This window comes from Actinia tenebrosa, unplaced genomic scaffold (genome assembly GCF_029948245.1).
Source record: "Actinia tenebrosa isolate PJP-AT-01 unplaced genomic scaffold, QUT_ActTen_1.0 PGA_scaffold0__85_contigs__length_37466705, whole genome shotgun sequence".
In the NCBI taxonomy this organism is placed as follows: domain Eukaryota; kingdom Metazoa; phylum Cnidaria; class Anthozoa; order Actiniaria; family Actiniidae; genus Actinia; species Actinia tenebrosa.
In genome coordinates this window covers 37039205-37064693 of record NW_028292569.1, presented here as the reverse complement: position 1 = coordinate 37064693, position 25489 = coordinate 37039205, and the positions used below count along the sequence as shown (strand labels likewise).

General features: G+C 38.5%; 1 protein-coding gene and 2 long non-coding RNA genes across 3 annotated transcripts; 1 reads left to right on the top strand and 2 right to left on the bottom strand.

The window, feature by feature from the left end:
- Positions 1 to 3247: 3247 nt before the first annotated feature.
- On the bottom strand, positions 3248 to 8839 carry LOC116299985 (sodium/potassium/calcium exchanger 4). Its single transcript, XM_031708724.2, has 7 exons — positions 8610 to 8839; positions 7138 to 7458; positions 6667 to 6770; positions 6306 to 6406; positions 5475 to 5743; positions 5021 to 5398; positions 3248 to 4548 (listed from the first exon to the last, which is right to left on the bottom strand). Exons 1-7 carry the CDS (start codon positions 8734 to 8736, stop codon positions 4217 to 4219), a joined length of 1632 nt encoding a protein of 543 aa, XP_031564584.2. The 5' UTR covers positions 8737 to 8839; the 3' UTR covers positions 3248 to 4216.
- A 5915-nt stretch (positions 8840 to 14754) lies between these two features.
- Positions 14755 to 15961, bottom strand: LOC148914216 (uncharacterized). The gene is made up of 2 exons (XR_016119001.1): positions 15581 to 15961; positions 14755 to 14840 (listed from the first exon to the last, which is right to left on the bottom strand). It is a non-coding gene; the product is annotated as an uncharacterized LOC148914216 (long non-coding RNA).
- Positions 14968 to 15943, top strand: LOC148914217 (uncharacterized). The gene is made up of 2 exons (XR_016119002.1): positions 14968 to 15134; positions 15549 to 15943. It is a non-coding gene; the product is annotated as an uncharacterized LOC148914217 (long non-coding RNA).
- Positions 15962 to 25489: the final 9528 nt, after the last annotated feature.

Here is a 25489-nt window from a genome sequence, read left to right as displayed (position 1 = left end):
ATAACTAACTAAAAAAATGATTAAAAACAAAAATATAGAGAGATATATTTCCATTCACACAAGGCTATTTTCCTTATTCTAAAATACGACCAATCAAAAGCAAGAATAGTTAGGATCAACCAATCAGAATTCGAGAAAACACTAGAATGGCTTTCTGAGTTTTGAGACGAAGCTGGAGTTGAAAATGGCGGGACGATTTTAATATTCTGATAGAAAAGAGAAAAGTCAAGCTTCTTTTCAAATAATTTCCTACAAGTGGAGCAAGATAAACCATTTTCGTAAAATGTTGGTGAACCTGTGGTCATGAATGAAAGACATTTTAATGGAAAATTGGACAAAAACGGTCGAACAAGACGTCGAAAAGAACTGAAATTATGTCAAGATGAAGCTCTAACGTTTTTTGTTCAATGAGGTAAGCCGTTTTAAAAACTTTTAAGTTTTAAAAGCACAAAAACAAGATACAAATGAATGGATTTATAATTTAACATAGATGCTTTCATTTAGTTCGTATTCAGTTCTTATTTTTCCCTTACTTGAGCATGAAGAACGGTGTTTGATTCAGAAGTCGTTTCCTTGAACTTTGACCAACTTGTCTTCTTCGTTGAGTTGAATCAATGAAGACAAAAACTTCGACCATGACAAACAAAATAACCAATATGCAGCATACAGATAGAAGTCGCTTAGCATTTATTCCTCTCCGCGAACGATTCATGTTTTCAAAGCTGAATAATCTTGACGGAAAACTTTAACTAACAAATTCCTCTCTGACAAAATCACCACCGCAGGGCACCACAGGCACAACTATGCAGACTCGAGGATTTTTCACAGGGGCCCAGGGGAGGGGTAATGCGGTAAGATTAGGACATCTAACGAAAACATATCACTACAACAATTTCCTAAAGTTTCTGGTTAATTTTCTTATTAGGAGATCGTTTTTAGTTTGATCACTTTTAAATTTTGTTCAGAGTACGTAGTTGATTGAAGGCAAAGTGTTTTCCCGCCAATTTTGGGCTTCCTGTGCCCGCCAGAAATGTGAGTTAATGATTGACTTTAGAACAAACAAACATGCATTCACAACTCTGATGATCTCTACGATGTTTTACATGGTATCTTGTTATTTTGTGTTTGTATTTATAATTTATATTAATAATTACAACTCCATAACCAAGCAGAGAGAGTTGAAGAGAAGAAGTAACTTGATAGCAGATTAACGTAACGTATCAGTGTAACGCACGTCCTAGTAAATGAGAGCACGTTACACTAATACGTTAAACTTGAATTATAAGCTGCTCTCGAGTTACTTACGTTAATCTGCTATCAAGTTACTGGCTAGTACGATTACCGGAAATTCAACGTATCAGCGTCTTGTTTCAAATCTCAACACAGGAAACCCAATTAAGCACTTACTGATTTTTTTTATTCATGAACAAATTCTAAACACAGGAAACCCAATAAAGCACTTATTGATTTTTTTAATCCATGTACAAATTCTAAAGCCGGGCTCCCTGTGGTAGAACCAAAAATACATTCTGAATGGTGTGATTCAAAGTTGGCATGACAAGTATTGGTTTGTTATAGCTATAATGTACCAAGGAACACTCTTATTCCTAGATTTCATAGCACTATTCACAACAAAAAAACGGAGAAAAATCGGTCTTTGTGTTATGATTATTGGCGTCTTTAAAATATATCTTGCAAATGGTTTGGATTAAATTTGGTGTCATCTTACATTAAGACACAGGGATCCCATAGATATGAATGCCATTAGTTTTGATCAGAGAAGCTATGATTTTTAATAGCAGCGCTGGCGTATTCTACTGTAGTATTGTTCTGTCATGGCTGACAAGTACGACCTCGGAGGGGAAGAATGTTCATTTACCGCTCATGTACTCCTTTTGAATCCTTCCCAAAGCATATTATACTTTAGGAAGGATTAAAGAAGACTACATTCTTTGCCTCCGAATGGCTCGTGCTTGTCAGCAACGATTTAAAACCCCTTCCACCAGAAAAAAAACCCACTGAAATCAATGAAATCAAGAGATTCGTTTTAATTACGTAGTATAACTAGTAATAGTTTATACAATGAAAAATATTTGAAAATATTTATGCAATAATTTGGTACGTATGAATAGAACACTTCGACTGATTTTGTCTTTCTCTAGTTAAAGGGGGAACTAGTACGAAAATCGTACGAAATTTAATTCGACTGAAACTTCAGTGTAATAATCTTTAAGGCTCTAATAATAGCTAGTTAAAGTTTTTTCTTGAAATTCCGCGATGGAAAGTATCATATTTTGACGTCAAACACTCAACACTAGATATTGTAAAAGGAAAAAATGTAATCAAGGAAAATTATTAGGAAAAAACATCCTAGAAATAAAAATTTAATGTAAAGCGCCTTTGATTATCTTCATATAGAAAAGGCGCTATATAAACTCATAAATCATCATCATCAAACTTAATTGCTAAACCTTCTTTAAATAACAAATTTAAGTGAAACTTCTTTATTTTGATTTGAGAAGTACTTTTTGTAGTAAACAACAGCATCAAATCTACTGTACTTTTCTAGTAAAAAACAGGTTTTGATCAAGTACAACTTTGTACATGCGTACTTGAAAAGAGCAGGGTTGTTTACTGTACAAACAATTACTTCCTAAGCCTTTTTTTGTTCTCTTGCTTAGGATTATTTCATGTGAAACGTTGAAATATTTCTAGCACGATTTGTTCTCAATTAGTCGAGCTAGCGAGCACCGTCGACCGATTTTTAGGATCAGCTCTCAGGAACTAAGTGCTCGTACTAGGCTTTTTCCTTAAGTCAACGCCTGTTTCAAGCTCTTACGTCATACGTGGCCTAACTGGTTCAATCTAGTTTGACCAAGTAAAAACCAGTTATGTGACGTATTGCTTTAGCATTAGTCCTTAAATACGAGCTCACTCAGGTGCAGTTCAGTCAGTAGTGTAGCCCGCAGAGCAGCAGAGAGTTAGAAGCAGAAGAGGCAGAAAGAGCAGAAGAAAAAGCAGAAGCAGAAGTAGAAATAAGAGTTAGCTTTCCCCACGTGACAATATCCCTCCATATACATTTCGTCGATAATAATTCAGTCTTGATTATTTTATTTCTATGGATTTCCAAAGGTCGTTTAAGGGATTTTTCTTAAACTACTTGTTATTTGAATGAGTCGTTTCCTCGATTCCCTCCGTAATCAACATGTGAGCTGAGCGTTGTGTGCATAGAATATTGACACTTAAATAGAAGTGATTTATTTATTTATTCTTATTTTATGAGTATGGAACTAGTGAATATTTTGATCATAAGGTTTTGAGCAATGCTTAGTGTTGAGTAAAATGTTTAGTATTGTCGCAATAGGAAATACAGCATAAAACAAGATTGCTGCTCATGTTGGAAATACCGATCCTGGGCAACCAGCCTGCTGCAACAGTGGATAGGGAAGATTGACAATGATGATGATAATGATGCTTTGCCTGCTGCATGGTTTCAACACTGCATAAATCTTGATTTAAATTCATTCTGTCTTTCCTCAAAAGCATCATATCAAATGTGTCCACTCCATCTTTGCGAAACATGAGGAAGATGACAGTGCAGCAGCACGTTTTTTTACTTGAGAGAAAGCACGACGTGCTCTGAAGTGCGTCAGTAATATATGACGTTAGCATGGGATATATGACGTCATCCATGATGTCATATGACGAAGAAAACTATAAATATACGGTCATCAAATGTTCTGTCAAAAAGGCTGTTTCTTTTTTTTTATATACTTTTTTACTTTTTGATTTGTTTCAGCGTGCATAGTAAATCATTGTTCGCGTTAATTTCTTGATTCTTGTGCCAAAACGTTGAGTGTCATAGTAGTGTTACTTCAATGGATATGATGCAAAAACATTGGCTTAGATCAACTACTTGATCCTCTCCATGGAAACGCCATGCTTGTTACCATGAGTAACATGGCAGTATCATTAATTGAATTTGACGTAGTTGTACGAGACTTTCATGACTAAACTGTTGCCATTTTATACTCAGTGCGATGCCATTGATAAAGCTATTTTTGTTCAGACTACAGAAAATCCTTTCCTACAGTGACTTCTATATATTACCTAACCATCTTGAAGCACCCACTTTTAAGCTTAAAGTTTCAAAATTATCTCAAATTCGTCTCTTGTTGATTTTCTTTGTCTTATGTGCCGGAAAAGAGTGGATATTTTAGACGTTAACGATGCACATTGGAGGGTTGAAATTCCCAAAGGCATTCATCTCTACTACCACAGAAATGATCATGAATACGAAGTAAAAGAACATATAGATCCAACCAACTTTCTTGTTGAGAGTCCACTTGTAGTAATATATTATAATGAGTGTGACAGCAATAGAACCAAGAATAAAGAAGCAGGAAATAAGCAAACCATGGCTGTTGATTACTACCGATGAATCATATTCCCAGACAGTTGTCTTGATGAGCCATGGTATGCCAAGACACAGAAGAATATCGAACACATTGCTTCCTACAGTGTGAGAGACAGCCATATCTCCATCACCTACAAGCAAGACACACCTCATTAATTGTTAGGTTGCATGTGACATCATAGCCTTCAAGTTAGTTTACTCTAACAAAATAGTTGATTTTTGTACCTTATGTCCACACTCCACCGCGTTGGTTGTAAAAAAAACTTACTCGTGGAAGAACGAGGGATGCGATGTTGAATAGGCATTTATAGCTTGCCCATCCTACCATTTCTCCCATACAATTCCGGCCTTATGAAATATTCAATTTTATATTTGAATGCATTTCTTCTATAGTCAACATTTAGTATGAGCCTTCTTATTAATATCGAGATACTCTTTCTATTACTGGTGTTCATTTTGACACAAGTGCTCGTTTTAAGGGGTAAGGTCACGTGATCTCTTACTCTAAGAGTCCAGAGGTGCAGAGGTGTTTATGTTCCTTCGTTGGGAAATCCTGGCTACGCCCCTTAGTTTTATTATCTTTTTGCTATTTTGCAACTTTACCTTTGCGGGCGACAAATAGACTGGATAAACAATCCGGGACACTGCTACCAAAAGCAACCAGTGACAACCCCATAACAGAGTCAGGTATGAGAAATGTATAGCCAATCACAGTTACCATCCAGACTAACATATATGACGTCACGCCAATCCAGCCAATGCACACGATGAACGAAAACCCAACCCATTTTTCGCACGATTTTTTCTTGACATCGGGAATTGAACAGTAGTAGGCTATGTTGATGGGAAGACCTAAAAACCAACAGACTCGTTTCCAGGCACCTTTAGGTGGAGAGAATGGTGAGCCAAGGGTGAGGTCTGGGACTTCGTGAGGGACGTGTTTTTCGTACTCATGATGGTGAGCCAGATGTTCTCCACTGTCTACAATATGATAAAACAACAACAAACTTATTGTCAAAGAAATTGTCGAAGAAAAAAAACGAGAATAGGCAATTACCTGAAATATTACTCTTTTTCTCATCGCCATCTTCAGTCTCCGTATCTTTTTTCTCTTTCTCTTCCACTCCATTTTCTTCATCCTCTTTTACTTTGATGTAGTTGCCTTTATTATCCCGGCCATTCTTGGCATGCTGTTCGTGAAGGTCAGATTTATACTCTGGGGTAGTGGTCTTAGTCACTTTGTATAGGTAAGCCTCGATGCGAGGATTGAAGTACATGATAACGAGGTACACAGAGTAGAAAGAAACCATAGCTGTTGCTTCAGACCTTACGAAAAAATATCCAAAAACATTAACAAAGAAGAATTAACATCGACCATCAAGCCTCATGCATTCCCTTGGCCTTGTTAAAAGTAGCCTCGCTTTCATGTGGCCACTATCATCCTTGGGAACCCAGGGGTAAAGTTCTGTCGCTCTGGGAGCGAGAAATGAGCGATAGAATTTTACACCTGGGTTCCCGAAGATGTTCCACCATGAGCTTTGGTCATTATGTATTTATTACTGTTTAGTAAAAACACACAGATGGTCATTGAAAATCTCGCGCGCTGATTGGTCGAGAAACTCACACTATCCCACGATAATCACCTCCAGCGATAATTCCAAAATGGCGGCCAGCCGCTTTGTTGATGTTACCGGAAAAAAATGTCTTAATCTTCTTCTTTTCCTTTTTTTTGAAAGAATCACCTGAGTATTTATACTAAAACGATTATTTGCCTCAGTGAATAGCAGAGAATATTTACCGAGACGCGAGCCTTAATTGTTAAATAAATGTTGAATGATTGTTAAATAAAGGGTTGAGCCACAGACATGATAATTATACTTATACCTACCAAACAACAACATTATCCATAAGGACCAACATAAGGCCAATCAAGCTTAATAGATAGAAAAAGCTATCCCGCACAAGAGGCCACCAAGCAAGATACAGAACCTGTGAACAAAAATAGTCCTCAAGTTTTTCTTCTTTCCCTTCTAAAAATACCAAAAATACATTCATTGAAGATCCCTTCAATCTCAGTGATAGTCATGTGGATACCTTGTACCCAGGCCCTTTTGGGTTTGTCGATAAAGGCCCAGGAACCTCGTCATATCAGGGGAAAAAAATTTTTGAATCAAGTCAAATGCTAGTAGTATAATGATAGAATATAAGTAACATGAATGTTAGGACATAAATATTAGATAGGTTTTTACCGTTCCAGCGCTTATACCACACACTCCAATCACGAACAACACGTTAAAGACCGCTGACCCTAGGATAGTGCCGACACCAATGTCTCCTTTTGTGATAAAAACACCTAGAAAATACAACACGTTAATAATGCTAGTAAGAAAATTTTTATTATTCATTCTTACCGAAAAGCAGGACAGTTTTGTCAAATTGTTCTGATAAAAACACCTAGATAATACAACATGTAACTAATAATACTAGTAAGAAAGATTTCATAATTTATTCTTACTGAAAAGCAGGATGACAGTTTTTGTCAATTTTTTTTTTTTTTTTTTTTTTTTTTTCGATTAGTTGGATGAGCAGCAGCGTTAACTAATTTCATCTTCACCAGTTTTGGTCGAACGGAATACGAAAATAAAAATACTCAAGTCACGAGAAAATTTAATTTCTAGCTTATTTTAGTTAATAGTATTTTTTGGGCCGGCATTATTTACCAATAACAGATGCAAATAATTCCGGCGCAGAGCTTCCAAGCGCCATGAAGGTTGCCCCAGCAACATCTGTCTGAAGTCCAAGACGATCACAGATAATTTCTAAGCACGGAACGAAGTAGTCATCACAAACGATTGCAATGGCCCAAAACATGTAAAATGACACGAGAAAGTTAACCAACACAGCGCCATGTTGTCTTTGCTTTTGGTTGAACATGTCATCCGGAAACTCTAGAATCGCTGGAGGTGTACAGTTGAGTTTTCGTGTCTTGTGGGCGAGAAGTCGCCTCGAGGGTAATTGAAACTCTTCCGCATCACTCCTTTCTAAATTAAGATGAATTAAAATGAATTATTTTCTTTTCCCACAAGCAAGATATCAATCAATAAACTTTATTTATCGACGGTAAACGGCTCTGATTTTTAGACATGCCTTGCTAACTTTATACCTTACCCAGGCAATCAAATTTCTCGCTTGAGCAGTTTTAAAATGACACTCGGGTAAAACATGTCATCTAAGCAAGAGTTTACTGTCTCAACCTTAATTGGCCTCCCCTGGTTGTTCACTGTGTGCTCATTAATGATTAGGCTCGTATATTTGATTATAGTATCAGTATTTCGGAAATGGAAAGCCCATTGAAACTGAGGTAAGATATAAGGTGAAGAAAATTGGATCTGTCAACAAGTTAACACCTGTTGATTCCTGATCAGAGGCCAGAATCAAAGACGTCCTCACGAGTAGGAAATCACTTAGACGTTGCTCAGAGGATACTATGTTACTTCTTGAAATTGCGCTGCTAAGCAGTGAACCTAACCATCTGAACTTGCATATTAAAAAAAAAAAAAAGAATTGGGAAATTATTGGTATCAAAAGAATGAATGCAAAAGTGTATATTCCTTAGTTGTGTATCGAGTATCTGTGAAGGCGAGAAGGGTATGAGCTAATGGTTAGAGTGACCTACAACCAGTTACCCTTGGGCCAGTTTGCCATAAAGTTGATATCTTTTTTTTAAATTGAAACGAATCTCTTATTGGAATTGCTACTGCTAAACCGTAGCTTTCAAGAAAATTGATTTAACTATTTTTACCATTGTTGACCAATAGAATCAATGTTATAAAACGTTGAGTCCGAAGGGTAAAAAAAGTAGAATTGACTTTCTAAGGGAATGTAAAAAAGAAATCGAACATACAAATCTTTACAAAATTCTGCTATATCTAGGGCTAGCTTTTTCTTATCGGTTATGACATTCCCCAGTGTGACGTACCCAGCCCGTACCCAGTTGATCGTAATACCAGTACTGGATCACATTGCAGTGATTATTTTTGTTATTTTTATCAGAAATCATAATATTTTGTAGAGACGTCTTTAGAAGACGCTTTATGAATAAGAAACACTCGGAAAGCATTGGGAAAGAATGGAGAGAAAATCAAGAGCAATCAAACTTCACGAAAACTTCAAACTTAATCCTTCATCTTACCTGCGGATTGTGTTGTCGTCTTGTCATTGGCAAAACTGCTGTATGTTGAGGCTACGACTACATATAGAGCTAGGATAACTATAGCAGTCAGTACTCGGTTCTTGAAGAACCTTTTTCGGCTCTTCATAACTCTGTAAGATAAAAAGTAATTAAAAGGAAGATAAAGTTACATTTGGATGGAGAACGGTACTCCACAGCTCTTCCTTACGGCCATCCTTCATGTGGTCTTCTTAGTGTCACTGGCTCAGATATTTAGAAAAACATTATTTATTCAAAGCCAACTACCTGTCATTCTTTTTAAATACCTGTCGTAAAGGTTATGGTTCTAGCAACACCTACTTACACTTGAATTATCATGGTATTCAGCCATAGACAAAAATAGACACACATATATACATTTGGTCGCAAGAAGTTGTCATATCAAAATAAAAAATAACAAAAAACCAATAAAAACTGATTAGAATTAGTTTTTTCATTTTGATTCAAAAGCCCTTGATGAAAATAACTGATCAAGAAACAAGGTCAAATATCAAAAACGTCAACGGTCTATACCTCCAAAACAGTGAAATACTGAAATACACCAGCTTTTTGCTTTAAAATGATTAACAACATTCGTTATTTTTATATCTGATAAAACACTCCTACTCGTTTTTTAAACACTACATAGAAAACTATTTATTCCCGTAATTTTCATGCAAGCCATTTTATCTCATATGGACGAACATCATTAATTCTCGCATATCTTGCGTCAAAATGATTTTAGATAGAGGAAATGATTTCAGGATAGAGTTACTTCTTATAGATATATAAACGGCATCACGATATTTTTCCAGATAGATGCTATGCTGCACAATTCATCTTCATATCCAACTAAAATTGTGCCGGGTCTAAAATGCAGTTAACGCGATTTCTTTAATAGAGTAGAACAGAAAAGAAAGCTCAAGAGGTTTAGATAATCGAAGAACATATCAACTTGCACCCTGTGGCCGGTTGCGATAATAATATTATTCAATATCGAATAATAATATCTGTTTTTTAGGGAGGATAATTTAAAGATAGGTAGGCAGGGGGGTAAGTTACTAGTAATCCCGCCTAGAGCTTAGATTTTTTTTCCGAGATAAATTTGCTTGGCAAAACACAATTCACATCTTTAGTAACTTTCTCCTGATGAAAGTTATAAAAGTCATCAGTTTCTTTAGCTTGAAAATTGACTTCAATCACAGAGTGATTCGCGTTAATAACGTTTTATTTGACCAAGATATGACGTGATGAAATCTCAAACGACCTGCTGATCCTGTGTTGAGCGAATGATTTCTGAAAAAATGAAAATATCGTCCAGACGCTGATCTATATATGATCGCCGGCGGTTCTTCCATTGCTTGGTACAGGAAATGTTGACTTATTGATACAAAGGAATATTTTTACGCTGAATTGCACCCGTACTTACAATTCAATAAACTGACACTAAAACTGATCATTTATTATGTCGCGGGGGAAGGGAGGGTGGGGGGTGATTTTAGAGGGGGGTTCAATTTTCAAAGAGGGAGTACATTTTTGCAATTTCAGAATATTGGGTGGGGGAGGTAGGGAGCGGAGGAGGTGGGGGGGGGGGGGGGGGGAAGTAAAGTCTTAGATTTTATCCTATCATGCAGCTCGGTAACTTTGAATTTGAGCTGCTGAGCAACACAACATATATTTTTCTAAATAAGGATGAAGAGGGGTACATTTTTTTACTTGACATATTTAGAGGGTACGAATCGTTTTTTAGCCTGTACCCCCCTCCCCCTGCTACATGTATAATAAACGCTCGGTCCCCTAATGCGAATTGTTTATCCTACGACACTAAGAGGGGGGGGGGGGGGGGAAGTTGACAGGAAAAAAAAGAGGTTAAGAGTGATTTTATTTGGCCCGTGAACCGAAGCAAATTTGTATCATTAGTGACCTGAAAAAGCCAATATAAAACAAAAGAAAACAATGGAAAATCCACACAATAATCGACTCAAGGATTAACAAGGATTATGACACCTTCGGTTTTGATTTATTTTCCCTCCAATAATTAATTTATTTTAAGGATTAGCAGATGATTTTTAGCAAAACTTTTGTTGAAAATGAAAGATCAATCTTATAGTTATTGAAATATATATATATATTTATTAAACATTTCCATCCGCGACGATTTTATCATTCATTAACTGTTTGCACCCTCCATTATCATACATTATCGTACTCGTCGCGCGGGAAAATCCACAATATAACAGTTACTTTGCATAATCACGTGATGGCTGGCAGCCATGACAAGGAGGCACAACAATAGAACTTTTTCATTAACTGTTTGCACCCTCCATTATCATACATTATCGTACTCGTCGCGCGGGAAAATCCACAATATAACAGTTACTTTGCATCATCACGTGATGGCTGGCAGCCATGACAAGGAGGCACAACAATAGAACCTTTTCCCCCAGATTCAATTGTTCCTGCCTCCTGTCATGGCTGCCATCACGTGATGGTGCAAAGACTCTTTTATACTGTGGATTTTCCCGCGCGACGAGTACGATGATAAAGAGTAAATAGGAATTTAGTATAAAATAGGATTAACAAGGATAATGACACTTTCGATTTTGATTTATTTTCCCTTCCAATAATGTCTTTTAAAATAACTAGCAAAACTTTTAAACTTAAACTTTTCAAAATCAAAATGAAAGATCAATAGATTTAACTTTTTTTTAACAATTGCTCAACCGCAAAGGTCTCTAGTACTCTTAAGTGTTTGCAGTCTACCATATCATACTCAGCCCAATGCCAACTTGCGGGAATTAACTTGCGATGTATATTTGAAGTGTCGTATTGATAATGAAATAATAATTTTTCGAAAGGCTCTCTTCATTCATGATAATTGTTATTTGACGGAAAATAAATAAGCGCATCATTCACGAGTTTAAAATTCCCATGCACATACCATATATTTGATAGTGTATATATACATACTATCAAATATGCTTTTGAGACTTTTGGGCTAGTTCGTGTGTATCCTCTGGAACAGAAAGCTATAGCGCATAAACACCATTTCTGCCAACATTAAACTGATTAATAAGCGGTAAGTTTGTCATTTAATACTACTTTTGATGATAATTGTAAATAAGCGCGTTAAATTTGAATCACAGTTCATGGTTGTCAGCGTAGTGCTTAAACCAGCCCCCTAATTTAATGGTTTCTACAAATATACGCTACTTGTTAAACACTTACCTTCAATTACCAGGGACTGACTAAATAGTTTAACCAGTTTAAGGTCGCTCAACAGTGATTCGGACCAGAAAGTTTGAATTGTGCGCCTCAATCACTCTTCATCTGCGGGTAATTATTTAGTGATTGGAGCCTAGAATTCCCCTGAGTAATTACAATCGTCATCGGAACAAAAAAGACATCTGATTGTAAACAATAGAACGAATCTATTGTGTTACTGCCTCATTCTATTGTTTTATAATCTAATAGGTTCTTTCGGCCGATTAGAACGGGAGCTAACCCACACAAACAAAGCATTAACTTGTACCGTGATGCGAAAATATCATTAAAAAGTACACCATACATCCGTGAAAAAGTTAGCTCACAAAATTGTACCAATCTAGTGCAAATTTGTGTAGGTCTACGGTCTAGGTCTAAAGCAAAGAGGCTTATTTACAAGCATACGCATGAGTAACTCATAAAAGCGGGCATGCGCAGACAAATCATGAAATCATTAAATCAAAATGACCATTTGAATACATATTATTCTGAAATTCATCATATTTTTTCTCAAAGATTCCAACTTTTCTAAGTCCGACAACTAATTTTTTCCCCATTTTCTTCCTGGATCCCTGTGGTTTGAGAAGGTGTGGCACTCAGGTTTATTACGCTTCCGCCCAGCAAGCATTCAAGCAATGTTTACAATATCATGCAGATTAACGTTAAACCATTGTTTTCTGTTTCATCGCTATTTTTGTTAAAAGGGCTGTGCAGAGGCTTTGCAAATTGCATTATTACAACTTGTCTCTAGTACAAAGAATAGGACAAAACAAAAAAGAATTAAATATTTTTGAACTTTTTTCCAAAAAAGTGATTTATAATCATCCATTTCTCTTTAAGGGAAGGTGAGGCACGGGCGGACATGCCCCCTAAATTTTATACTTTATCTGTGCATTCTCCCCACCCCCCCCCCCCCCCCCTCCCCCAATTCCTCATATTTACTTGCACAAAAACCAAGCTTGCAATTGGGCTTCCTGTGCTCAAACCTTTGACCTCTGAGGTGCTGATGCAAGAGAGCTTCTGAGTCTGGAATGCCAGATAGACTGTACTGTGAAGTGTTTTTTATCCATGATCACATGGTTATGACCCTTTCACACATGGCAGCCATGTTAACTGTCTGTTAACTGGAACAAAAGATTCTCCTGCATAGCCTCGTAATACATTTAGATGCTTCAAGATAAGGGTAAGATAGTAGGGTAGGGCACAGGTAGCCCACTCTATATGTGGGGATAGGGATAAACATGGTGCTGCATGATCGAGGTCCATCAGGTTTTGCCTTCTGGACAGCGAGTTCTTTAGACAGATAGTTGGTGAGTCCATCATAGTGGGTTTAAATTGCCAAAATATCTATTATTAGTGATCTGTGTACAGCTATTTCAAAACAAAAGTTGGTGAAGCATTTGTTGGTTGTTCCTTGTTGCATAACAAGTCCAAATTGCACTATAGTGATGTGAATACAATTAGGGAAAGGTCACAACGATATGAAATTTTCCTAAACTTTGTGTTTACTGGCACAATTTATTGTGTGCTTAAATAATTTACATTTGAACATAATACATTCTAAGCTTAGTATGAATAATGCAACAACACCTTAACAAACCTTTTAGTTTGAAATAGCTGTAAACCAAACTATTGCAACTAATCCTGCACTGTGATTGGCTACTAGTAAGGAAAAAATGTATCAGATCTGAAAACAGACTGAACTAGACGCCCTTATTGGCGTTTACTCGGGCTACCTATGTCGAAAACAAAGAAGGTGAGAAAGTAGTAGAAGTGTGAAAGTAAAGGGGCGCAATCGGAGAGGATGTGTTTATGTTGGTCAACCCCGAAAAAATGAGAGGGTCTCGCGGGAACCGTTGTTGCCAGGCGGTTTGCTTGGTAAAAAAGATAAAAGAATATTGAGCATTTTGTAGGGCTAATGCTTTGGCATTTTCGCTTCCTAATCCAAATGCTTCACGATTGATAGCAGATGGTAGTTGTATCTTACTTGACTGTTAGATCTCAGGCGTGAAAGGTTCTTTTCTCTTTTTGCAGTGTTCATATGCTGTTCTGCTTGTTGAGACAAACGTTGTTTCTTAAGGGCAGGATTCATGTTTGCATAGCTTAATTTGCGTTTCTCAGCATTAACCTTTTTTTGTGCATTTGATTTGTGTTTCCTTATGATACCTTGTCTTGCAGTGTTTGATAATTGAGTTGAGCAGGATATAAATAAAATATGGTAATCTAACTCATTTTGAAGTGTTTGTGTTGTTATACCAATCATTTTCTGTACTAAGGTGGATACACTGGTTACTTTTTCAAACATATCAAATTCCCCATTGTATAACACTATGAGATAAAAGTCGGTGGTCCGGCATTTATGGTGAAAAATGCAACAAATGCAAGAATTGGACAGCCATGCTAAAAATCCAGTATTGCCTTTTGTATTATTTGTTATTATCTTCTGTAGTCCTAATTTGCTTGTAGCAGATGTGCAGCACAATTTGACTTGTTTTTGTAAATTATTTTTAACACTTATATCTGCATCATATATCTGAAGGCTTGCTGGTAAATCATTGATTGTAAGGCACTCTTTGTTGAGGCTCCGAGTATAAAACATGTTTCCATGATCAGAAATTGATTCCAATGTATCTGAATTCCAATAGTTACAGGCTTTTAAAACAGAAAAACAAATACAATAAAATGATATAGCGCAGCAACGTTTCAAAATTATACCATTCATATAGGCATTGAAACTTGTATTATGACTGTTGTGGCTTTGTTGATCATCATCTGTGCCTTTACCAATCACTTCACTCTGTTCAGTTATGTGGGTTGGTATGTAACCGGCGGCAAGGCGCTCAGCTATGAATCAGATTGCAAGTGGTTTTGACAAAAGAATTTATTGAAAAATTCACACAACTTTACAATACATGAAAAAAAAAACGGGAACGAGATTACAGGATATCTCTAATGAAAACAAGAAAAATATTTACAATGAGATAAAATAAATTTGTAGCTTATCTAAATAGCTAAAAGTTATGAATAAAATACAGTTTTGCTAGATATAAATAAAAACGGAAATACGTATATTACGTCACAGGTAATTTGAATATTGCATACTGATTAGCAGTGTTTACAATACGCGAGTGAAAATTACTAGGTTGCAAAGTTTAATGTACAAGTCGGTAAACCGTTTAAAATGAACTAAACCAATGGAAAAAGCAATAGGAAAAATTGACTAGAGGTTAACTATGGCTTTAGGTAAGTATTTTAACCTTTGTTTATGACAAACTAAGAATTACACGGTTTACTGAACACGCGGTCGCGACAATGACCTTGAGTGTAGAGTTTAAGTAGCGAACAAATTAAAGGTTGGAAAGAAAAGGTCTTTTATCCCGCAGTTAAGGCTATTTATCGTAGTAAAAAGGTTAAACAAGCGAGTACGGCGGTAGCGATCCTATAGTAAACGTTTTAAAGAGTTTAAAAGACAAGATACACTCAGCGTGATTACTAAATTACTACTGCGTGAATAACTTTGTACTAAATTACGCGCTCATGCGACTAGCATTACAACAACATGAAACGAATGCTTAACAAATATATAAATAATCTAAGCTATAAAATATAACGACTAGTTAACGATATTAACATAGATTTGTCCTAAATCTATCCTAGGTATAAGTGTAAAAGGCTTCAAAGATTCATACCTTTACATCGTAGAGAATTCCTTGTCTTGATATGTGAAAATATCCGTAGACAACGCAACGTCTTCAAGAACTTTTACTACACTGATTTAAGCTTAGTTTGGGCCTATTTTTATGGAAAAACCTGCATTCTTAAGACCTTACACATCCTATGCAATGTTGCACGCCCTAGGCGCAAACAGGATGTCCCAAACACGAACTTACGTAAACAAGCGCCAAACCTAGGCATGACTCACTGTAATGTAATTACGTACGGAAATTATTTCTTGCTTACGCATTTTCCACGCAAACAGTTAACTAAAGAATTACATTCCTATGTGTACACGAGGCATTCCTAATTAAAAATATAGATTTATGACTAAATAATTACTGTCCAAAATAGTGTCTTTTGACTCAGCAGCAGTAAGGGGGACTCGCGAAGCGCCGGCATTGCCAAAAATCACAAATCGAAAAACACCAGGGGGGGGTGGGGTTTTTGGAACAGTGACGAGGCCCTGCAGGGGGTCTTGCGCGATCCGTCGGCAGCCGCGCGATAAGTCCTTACTGCTGCTGTGTTGGGTACCGTAAATGGAGGTTAAGATATTCCTTAGATATAGATGGACACCATCACGAGCATTCGTAATAAAACTGTGCGCCGACTGCGAACTCAGGTGTTGGATCGCCTGGATGCGGACTTTGCCTTCACAACATTTATGGAGGGAGATACAGATGAGACGATGACAGAAGAAAGAGCAGAAAGAATAATTAACTTAATGCCCGAAGGTGAATACCGTTTGGAGTTAACATTTATAAAGTATTTAGTAGAGTGTACAGAATCCCATTTTCCCGGCAACCACTTTCGGCTACCTTTTTTTGTGTTCCAAAAGATGTGCATTGCTGTCCCAAAAGATGTGCATTGCTGTCCCGAAAGATGTGCATTGCGTGTCCCAAAAGATGTGCATTGCTGTCCCGAAAGATGTGCATTGCGTGTCCCATAGAAGAGTGTATGGATTGTCAGTGCCTCAAAAGGTGTCGATCCGGATATCCCCCGTAGAATGTCGACAATAAGGTTGAATCTTTGTTAAGTATGTGTGGAAACTATTTCAAAGAGTGTCTTAGAATGTCGACAATAAGGTTAAATCTTTGTTAAGTATGTTAGAGTGTACAGAATCCCATTTTCCCGGCCGGCTACCTTTTTTTGTGTTCCAAAAGATGTGCATTGCTGTCCCAAAAGATGTCTGTGTCGTGGTTTGCGACGCTTCCCAAAATAGAAGAGTGTCAGTGCCTCGACACGACTACCTTTTTTTGTCCAAAAGAGTGTCTTTGCGTGTTCCAAAAGATGCGTATGTGTGTCCCCAAAAGATGTAGATCCATGTTCCAAAAGATGCGTATGTGTGTTCCAAAAGAGTGTCTCAGAATGTCGACAATAAGGTTAAATCTTTGTTAAGTATATATGGAAACTATTCCGAAGAGTGTCTTAACAAAGATTTAACCTTATTGTCGACATTCTGAGACACTCTTTGGAATAGTTTCCAGGTATCCTTAACAAAGATTTAACCTTATTGTCGACATTCTAAGACACTCTTTGGAATAGTTTGCCCGAAGAGAATGGAGGCCCCTTCTACCTTCTTTGTAGGGCCACGCGCAATGGTGCAGCTACGTAGCCCGGAATTCGAATGTTGCCTATTGTCTCCTGCGCTCTGTACAAGCCACCTACCACATCCAAAAGGATTTCTATCGTGCGCTGTTTTCCTAGCATGTATCCAGCTATGCCTATGGCTATGTACAGATACATGCTATATCTGTGGACAAACAGGTATCTACCATATGGATCCATAGGGTATTCCATGGACAAACATAGGGTATGTTCCGTATCTACCTACATATATGGCCACACCCAAGATACTATCCGAAGAGGAGATCGCAGACCTTTTGGAAGACAGGAAGAATGGAATGGGGCTACAAAAGGTAGCCAAGAAGTATGGTGTGGGTATTCCCAAAATACGCAGGATAGAGCAGGAAAACAATGCGACGCCTGCAATTCCAGAAACGCCACCTACGACAGATTTGCAGAAGCATTTTCTAGAGGTGCAGGATTCTTTTGCCATTGTTTTGGACGACCTAGGAAAAGCAAAGGAGGAATTGCTGGCCGAACTTGCAACCACAAAAAAAGAATTGCTAGACCGCGTGGACGATCTAGAAAAGCTTCGTGCGGAGCTGTCGTCCAAGATACAACCACCTGGTAGCGACGAGGATGGCTACTACAGCGAGGAAAACCTAGAGGACGAAGTGGAGGAAATATCCACGAAGATAGACTGGCAAATAGCCGGGAATATAGTATTTGCCATCTTTGGCATTGGAGCATTGCTTTGGGCGCGCATGCAGCAACCAGTGGAAAAGGTTGTCTACTACGAACGGCCACAGAGGCCTTCTAAGATTCCGGAGATGGAGTAGAAAGGGCGTCTACCAGATCGACACCCTTTGCGGAGACGTGCACTATTCTGTCTTTCTTCTTTGCTTTGGTAGTCTTTTCTCTGCCTATTTTGCAATACAAAGGCGCTGGAGATGTCCAGTCTATCTTTTGCTCGTCCAAGAAGTGTCCCCAGACCGGAGTGGTTGCATGTTCTACCGTGCAGCCCTCCAATACGCACTCCGAACATAGCTCGGAAAGGAACAGTATTGTCCTTTCTTTTTTTCTGTATGTGGCTTTTGCGTAGCGCCAGCATTGGTATTCGCCCGGCTGCATGCGCAAAGCCTGCGTACATTCTTTGTTCGGTGGCGCTGGAACTTCCAGTAGCTTTCCTGGATTCTGCGGCATTTTGTGGTCTATTTTTCTGGCCAACTCGTGGTATGTGTCCAAGCCTGGTCCTTCCGGTACGAAGACAGTTGCTATGCCATTTTTCCACTCTAGCAATATTTCTTCTCCTGGTATGGCAGTGCGTATGTTGCCGTTTGCTTCGAACTTTCCAGCTGCAAATGCCTCCAATAGGGCTTCCGTGGCCCATGCCACAGACGTTTCTCTATTCCTCCGCAATACTACTCGGTGCCCCCTTGCCGACCAGCCAGCATCCAAGTCTCTGGGGATCGCATATCCTAGTATTTTGTAGTCTCCTGCGGGTATTTGGTCCATCCTATGCACTTTGGCTCTGGGCGTCTCTGGACCAAACGAGCTTTCTTTTCCAAAGAACAATCTACGCAGATTGTCTGTTCTTTTGGAAATCCTATCCAATGTTTTCCTGTATTTCTCCAATTCTTTTTCTATTCTTTTTCTGTCCTCTTCCTTCTGCCGCAGGATGTTTTGCTTTTGTTCCGACAGCTCCGCGTGGTATCTCTGCGTGGCTTCTACCCACTCGTCGCCTTCCAAATCGTCTCGTATGTCTTCCAATCTTTGTTGTCGTTTCCTTTTGGATAGGAAGGAGATCCTGCGGTCCGTAGGTACTTCCAGTATTCCGAAGAGACTCTTTTCTACTCCTATTCTTTGCGCCTTCTTCGTACGCCATATCCACTCTACGTGTTCCGTCGGAGGCAGCATTGTGGCAATGGCAGGGGCATTTGTATGCACTCGGGTGGGGAATTTGGACTCCGCCAATACCGTAGGCGAGTTTTTTGTGTAGCAGCGCAGCGGAGCTATTTCCACAGGTTCCATACCAAGCACATCTATGCGAAATATGGGGCATTTGCGCAGGCCAAACTCTGCTATGGTCCAAAGTACACATCGTTCCCATTTGTCGTTGCCACGAACTCGCACTCCGGCTATGCGTCTGGTTTCCAAATTACAGTACCAAGCTAGGAATATTTCTTTCGTCTCCTCGCAGCAAATACACAAACACCTGTCCAAATGTTCGGCAAGTGCCAACCACATGTTTTTGGGTGGCTGTACTACGAATATGTCCTGCAAAGGTTCTAGTGTTTCCACGATAGCATTGGTGTGTTCTTTGGAGAAATCTTTGCCATAGATGGATATTTCCACTCTGGTGCATCCTCTTTTTTGCACGTCTGGGCGTAGGAATGTTCTACGCAAATGGTCGTTGGGGCAATCCACGTACTCTGCCAACTTTGCTCCTACTGGGTTTTGCACTTCTCCGGCCTCGAAGTTCGACACTATCTTGTTGTATATTTTGGTTCTCTTTCCGTCTTCCATCCAAGTACAAACATGGTTCCCGACGGCATGCGTATTGTCCAAAATGGTACCATTGCGCCAACCAACTTCTCCTTGTTCTTTGTAGCCCATTTGCCGCAGTCTGCGCACCAATGCAGCTCTGTCCAAAGTACCGGAGAAATCCTGTGTGTAGTCCACGGAGTAGATGCCATATCCTTGCCCATACAAAGCCATGGAGAATTTGCGTACGTTTTCCCCGACATCTTCTATTTGCAGCTCCGAAGTGTCTACTTTGGCCACGAAGTATCCAGCAGGATCTGTGTTGTGTATTCCATACCATTTGCCTTTGGCATTGGAGCGCTCTTCTATCTTTACGATGTTTTCTACGATCTTTCCCTGCTTGCAGGTATGTACGATACTCGTGGGCAGAAACCCACCAAATGCCACTGTTGCTGCCGTAGATATCTGCGCAACTATTGTCTTTGCATTTCTGCAGAGCAGCTTCTTGCCATACAAATTCTCTTCCGCAACGAAACCATATACGAATATGTCGTCTACGAATGGCGGCAATCCTTCCAGCGGCTGCAAACTGGTAGTACCTTCGTTGTTGCGTAGGTAGTCGCATTTGGATATGTCCGGCAGCAAGTTCCCGTCGCATGCATTGTCCAGCAGCAAATGCGCCAACACTCTGCTCTTTGCACGTATGCCCATTTCTTGCAATGTAACCGAAATACTCTTTTGGGAGTCCATGTCTATATCTAGGAGCAGAAGGTTTTTGGCTACTACTACGAATGTGGTCCTGGTTGGTCGCAAGTTGGAAGGGGAGGCGAATCGCCTCTACCTTCTATAGACACTCTTTGGAATAGTTTCCACACATACTTAACAAAGATTTAACCTTATTGTCGACATTCTAAGACACTCTTTGAAATAGTTTCCACACATACTTAACAAAGATTTAACCTTATTGTCGACATTCTAAGACACTCTTTGAAATAGTTTCCACACATACTTAACAAAGATTTAACCTTATTGTCGACATTCTACGGGGGATATCCGGATCGACACCTTTTGAGGCACTGACAATCCATACACTCTTCTATGGGACACGCAATGCACATCTTTCGGGACAGCAATGCACATCTTTTGGGACAGCAATGCACATCTTTTGGGACAGCAATGCACATCTTTTGGGACAGCAATGCACATCTTTTGGAACACAAAAAAAGGTAGCCGAAAGTGGTTGCCGGGAAAATGGGATTCTGTACACTCTACTAAAAGAACTCTCTAACCAGCTTTCCTACGCAGTTACCAGGATGGCGCATTGGCTTCAACTTTTTAACATCCGGCTTCTTGATCTCGTAAGCAGCATAAATAACTACGGTAACCGGGTAAGCAACCTCGTAGAACAGCATATCTATTCCTACCAATGCTCCCGGGCGTGTGTTTTCGTTTAAGACAAACAGGTCCTTCTTACCAGACGCCCTGATAGGATTGCGCCCCTTTTCTATCATCCACTCACCGTCTAAATACTTTATAAATGTTAACTCCAAACGGTATTCACCTTCGGGCATTAAGTTAATTATTCTTTCTGCTCTTTCTTCTGTCATCGTCTCATCTGTATCTCCCTCCATAAATGTTGTGAAGGCAAAGTCCGCATCCAGGCGATCCAACACCTGAGTTCGCAGTCGGCGCACAGTTTTATTACGAATGCTCGTGATGGTGTCCATCTATATCTAAGGAATATCTTAACCTCCATTTACGGTACCCAACACAGCAGCAGTAAGGACTTATCGCGCGGCTGCCGACGGATCGCGCAAGACCCCCTGCAGGGCCTCGTCACTGTTCCAAAAACCCCACCCCCCCTGGTGTTTTTCGATTTGTGATTTTTGGCAATGCCGGCGCTTCGCGAGTCCCCCTTACTGCTGCTGACTCTGTCACAGGTAGATTAAAGGTATTTTCACTTGCATTGTTTTGTTCACACATTTCTGTGATATGCACTCCCCTGAGTTCAAAAGAACCTGTTGAATTGTCATAAAAACTTTGGAAGTAATTTATTAAAGCATTAAAGTCATCGACATCTAGGAGTACACAAGTACCTTGAGGATGAGGGAGGCCATATGAATTCCGAGCATGAGAATCAAATATTCTAAATCTGCCATCACCATGACAATAAATAGCTACCTTACTACATTGAATAGTTAATAGAAATGAATGGTGATTTTCTCCAATTAAAATCTGCAAAGAATTACCTAAGGGCATACAGTAGAGGAAATCAACAGTACATGAGACATCATGTATATTACCAGTATAACTTGGACTGTATTCCATTTGGTAAGTGCTTTCTAGTACTGTTACTATACTGGGTAATTCTGTCAACAGTAAAAATTCTTGGTTGTATAATCTTGATAGGACAGAATATAACTCATTCCCAATATTCATGGTGTTTACTAGGTCTACTGAAGAACTTATTGCACTCCCATGGTTATATATCAATGCACATAGTGACATGGCAACACACTGACGACCAGCATTTGGACCAAATAATGCAATGTTACCTTGAGAATATGGAGCAGAAATTGTTTTGTTGGGATCAGTTACTGTGTATGGGCCAGGATTTTTTTCTACATCTCTGCTTAGGGTAAACTTACTGTGATTTATTCTGTGATTGAGACTCTTGTAAACATGGGGTAAACTGTTGGAAGCATGTTTCCTGGACTATAATTTTTCAATATTGGCTGACAACGACTATAACCAGCATTTATTGCTTTTTTGTGAAACTTTAATTTCTTAAGGAGGGATTTCCTGAATCGTAATTTCCTTCGACTGGGAAAAGAATTACCAGAAGCTTTGTTTCGTTTAGATCCTTTGTAGATTTTGCAATAACACTTCATTATTTCGTGATTCAAATGACATTTATTGACAAAGCAATGCATTCTAGATGTCATGGGTACATTTTTGAAAACATACTTACGAACCCTTTTCCGTATTTTTCTGCTTTTGTGCAAAAGGCGTGCGAGTTGTTCAACAGGGACTCTACTTGGTTCTCGATCACGCGAAGCAACACGAGGCTTGTGCTCAACACGGTACTGAGAAGTATAAAATTTGGCATAACGAGACCTGCAATCCTCTAATAAATATAATAGTTTATTGTGATCAACAAATACAGATAACTGTACAGCCTTTTCCAATAAATCACAGTCATTTTCCAAAGAGTATACCAAACTCTTAGTTGACTCATTTATGAAATGTACAATTAAAATCAACATCATGCACAACAGGCTCGCTACTAATAGTTGAACGAACGATAGAATGTTGAAGAAACTGTCCAAAATTGAGAACAAAAAGAAAAGAATACATAAAAAACTTATCCTCGATGAAAATGGCGTAAGTCCAATGCTTGTTGATTCGCGGAAGGCATGAAATGTTGTCTTGAAAGATTCCAATATGGCGTCCATCTTCAGCTTACATGGAATGTTTTCTTTGTCTCTATCATCTTCGAAGCAGTTATCAATGAAGTTCCTGCTTACTAAAGAGTTAGTGATTGTTTGTTCGTTTAAGTACGTTAGAGTAAGTTTGTACGTTTGTCCATTTGAGTTCATTTGAGTTTCATTTGAGTTCATTTGAGTTTCATTTGAGTTTCATTTGAGCTCACATTTCTGGTAATCTTTCTGGTATCTTTGGCATTCTTTTGGCATTTTGCATTGAGTTCGCGGACCGACCCGTTCCGAAAACGCTTGACATCTTTTAGTGTGGGTCTACCGCGAACGGCGTGTGTATTTTGAGTGTCCCAGAAGAAAAGGAATTCGCCATAACAAACCACCGACGAGGAGCAGAGAGCAAGAAAACCTCCGACCCAACATGTAGGTCACATGACTTGCACTCGCTTTCATGACTGTCTCGATGGCATACATATTCATCATGTAAAACCTCGACCATACGATAGACTGATACAAAACCGAAACCTAAACTCGGCCTACCTTACAGGTAGCCCGAGTAATAAAGGGCCACTTGGACGAAAATCGTTCCAAAATTAAAACTCTTTCATTCGAGCTGGAACTTTGCTGAAATAATCTTGAACACATTAAGAACCTCTCACTGAAATATCTTTCTAATATTCGAAAGGGAAGGGCCAAAATTTTACGATTTATTTTCGTCCGCCATTAATTTCTTTGTGTCACGGCCAACGAGTCATTATGTACAGCAGTTTTACGCTGTGACGTCATTTACTCAACACCGTCATGTTAGCGTCGTTTTGACTATACATTTCTTGTTAGATTACCTGAAGTTTATTTGATGTTTTAAACGCGTTATCGTGAAAAGAATCTCTAAACAGACTTTTTTTAAACCTTTGATACCTCTTCAAATATGATGGAAACTCCTTTGGACGCTCGCTTTGTCAATCCTGAAGAGTTAGAACCATAAGTTATAATGTATGAAGATGAAGCCGAACTAGAAGAAGAAGCAATGCTTGGGAAGAGGTTTTCATAAAAATTCCTTACTTTCATTTCAATATTTGTATTTGCTACATACTGTCCATGATATAAAGATCTTAAATTTGAAGTTTCAATGTAATCTAATAGTGATTGATGTTATGAAAACAACCGATTGCCTTTTGAATTCTGCGTTGTGATATAAAGATTTGTGACAATATACTTAGATCTACGTGCCGAATAATTTAGAATGTGAGCTCGTAATTCTCCTAGCTGATTTACTACAGAACGGTTATTATTTGCTTCAAAATGTTTATTATGCATTGAATAGGTACAAACATACGATTATCTAATATCATCTTTGTAATAGAACATGTCAAAGGTTTCTTATTTATTACTCGCGCGACAGCGGCGTCTGTCACTCAGCTCGTAGATTTTTCTTTCATTGTGTCGGATGTCTCGCGGACACAAATTGTGGGGTTGCTCTTTGCCCTCGTATGTAAATATGCCTTGAAAAATTGTTATCCTTAAAATGATTCGAATAAATACCGAATATCTCAGTCACTTCGCGCGATGGAACCGCTAGAATTTCGTCCATGCGTCCTACTTTGTTGTGATTCTTGGCGTGCCGAGATGTATTGAAATTTTCGAATTATGATCGTCAGTATTATTGAAACTGAAAAATTTCAGCGCCTAGACATTATTTGGTCATATAGTAGTTAGGAAACCGAATGAAACATTATATATTTTCTGAATAAACCAAATAAACCGAGTTTTACGAACATGGCACATACATTACCCACCAATGTTTTGGTTTGGGTTGAGTAAATGACGTCATAAGTACTCGTGCCAGTCTTCTTGAGTCGAATTCTGTGATTCAAAGAAATAATGGCGGACGAAAATAAATCGTAAAATTTTGGCCCTTTCCTTTCGAATATCAAAAAGATATTCCAGTGGGTGGTTCTTACTGTATTCTAGATTATTTCAGCAAAGTTCCAGCTCGAATGAAAGAATTTTAATTTTGGAGCGATTTTCGTCCAAGTGGCCCTTTAAAGACTGATCAAACACAACTCATCAACTTCTTAGACCTTTGGCTTGTATTTTGACACACTTACATAAGCTACATCAGTTAAGTAACTTACTATAAAAAACAAATAGTTGAACTAAATGATAAATAATCTAGTAGTAATAAATTATGCATTTGGTGTGTAATGAAATAGAGAGAATAAGAGAAAAATATCAAATGCCCTTGGCCCTAATTCATTCATGACTAACAGTATTAATCCTAAATATGAACAATGTTTCTCAAGAAAAGAGAAAAATTTTAAATTACAAATACATATTTATAAGTGACTGGTCAGAAAGAAAAGGGGAGGGTAGCTAGTCTATGAAAAACAGGGGTTG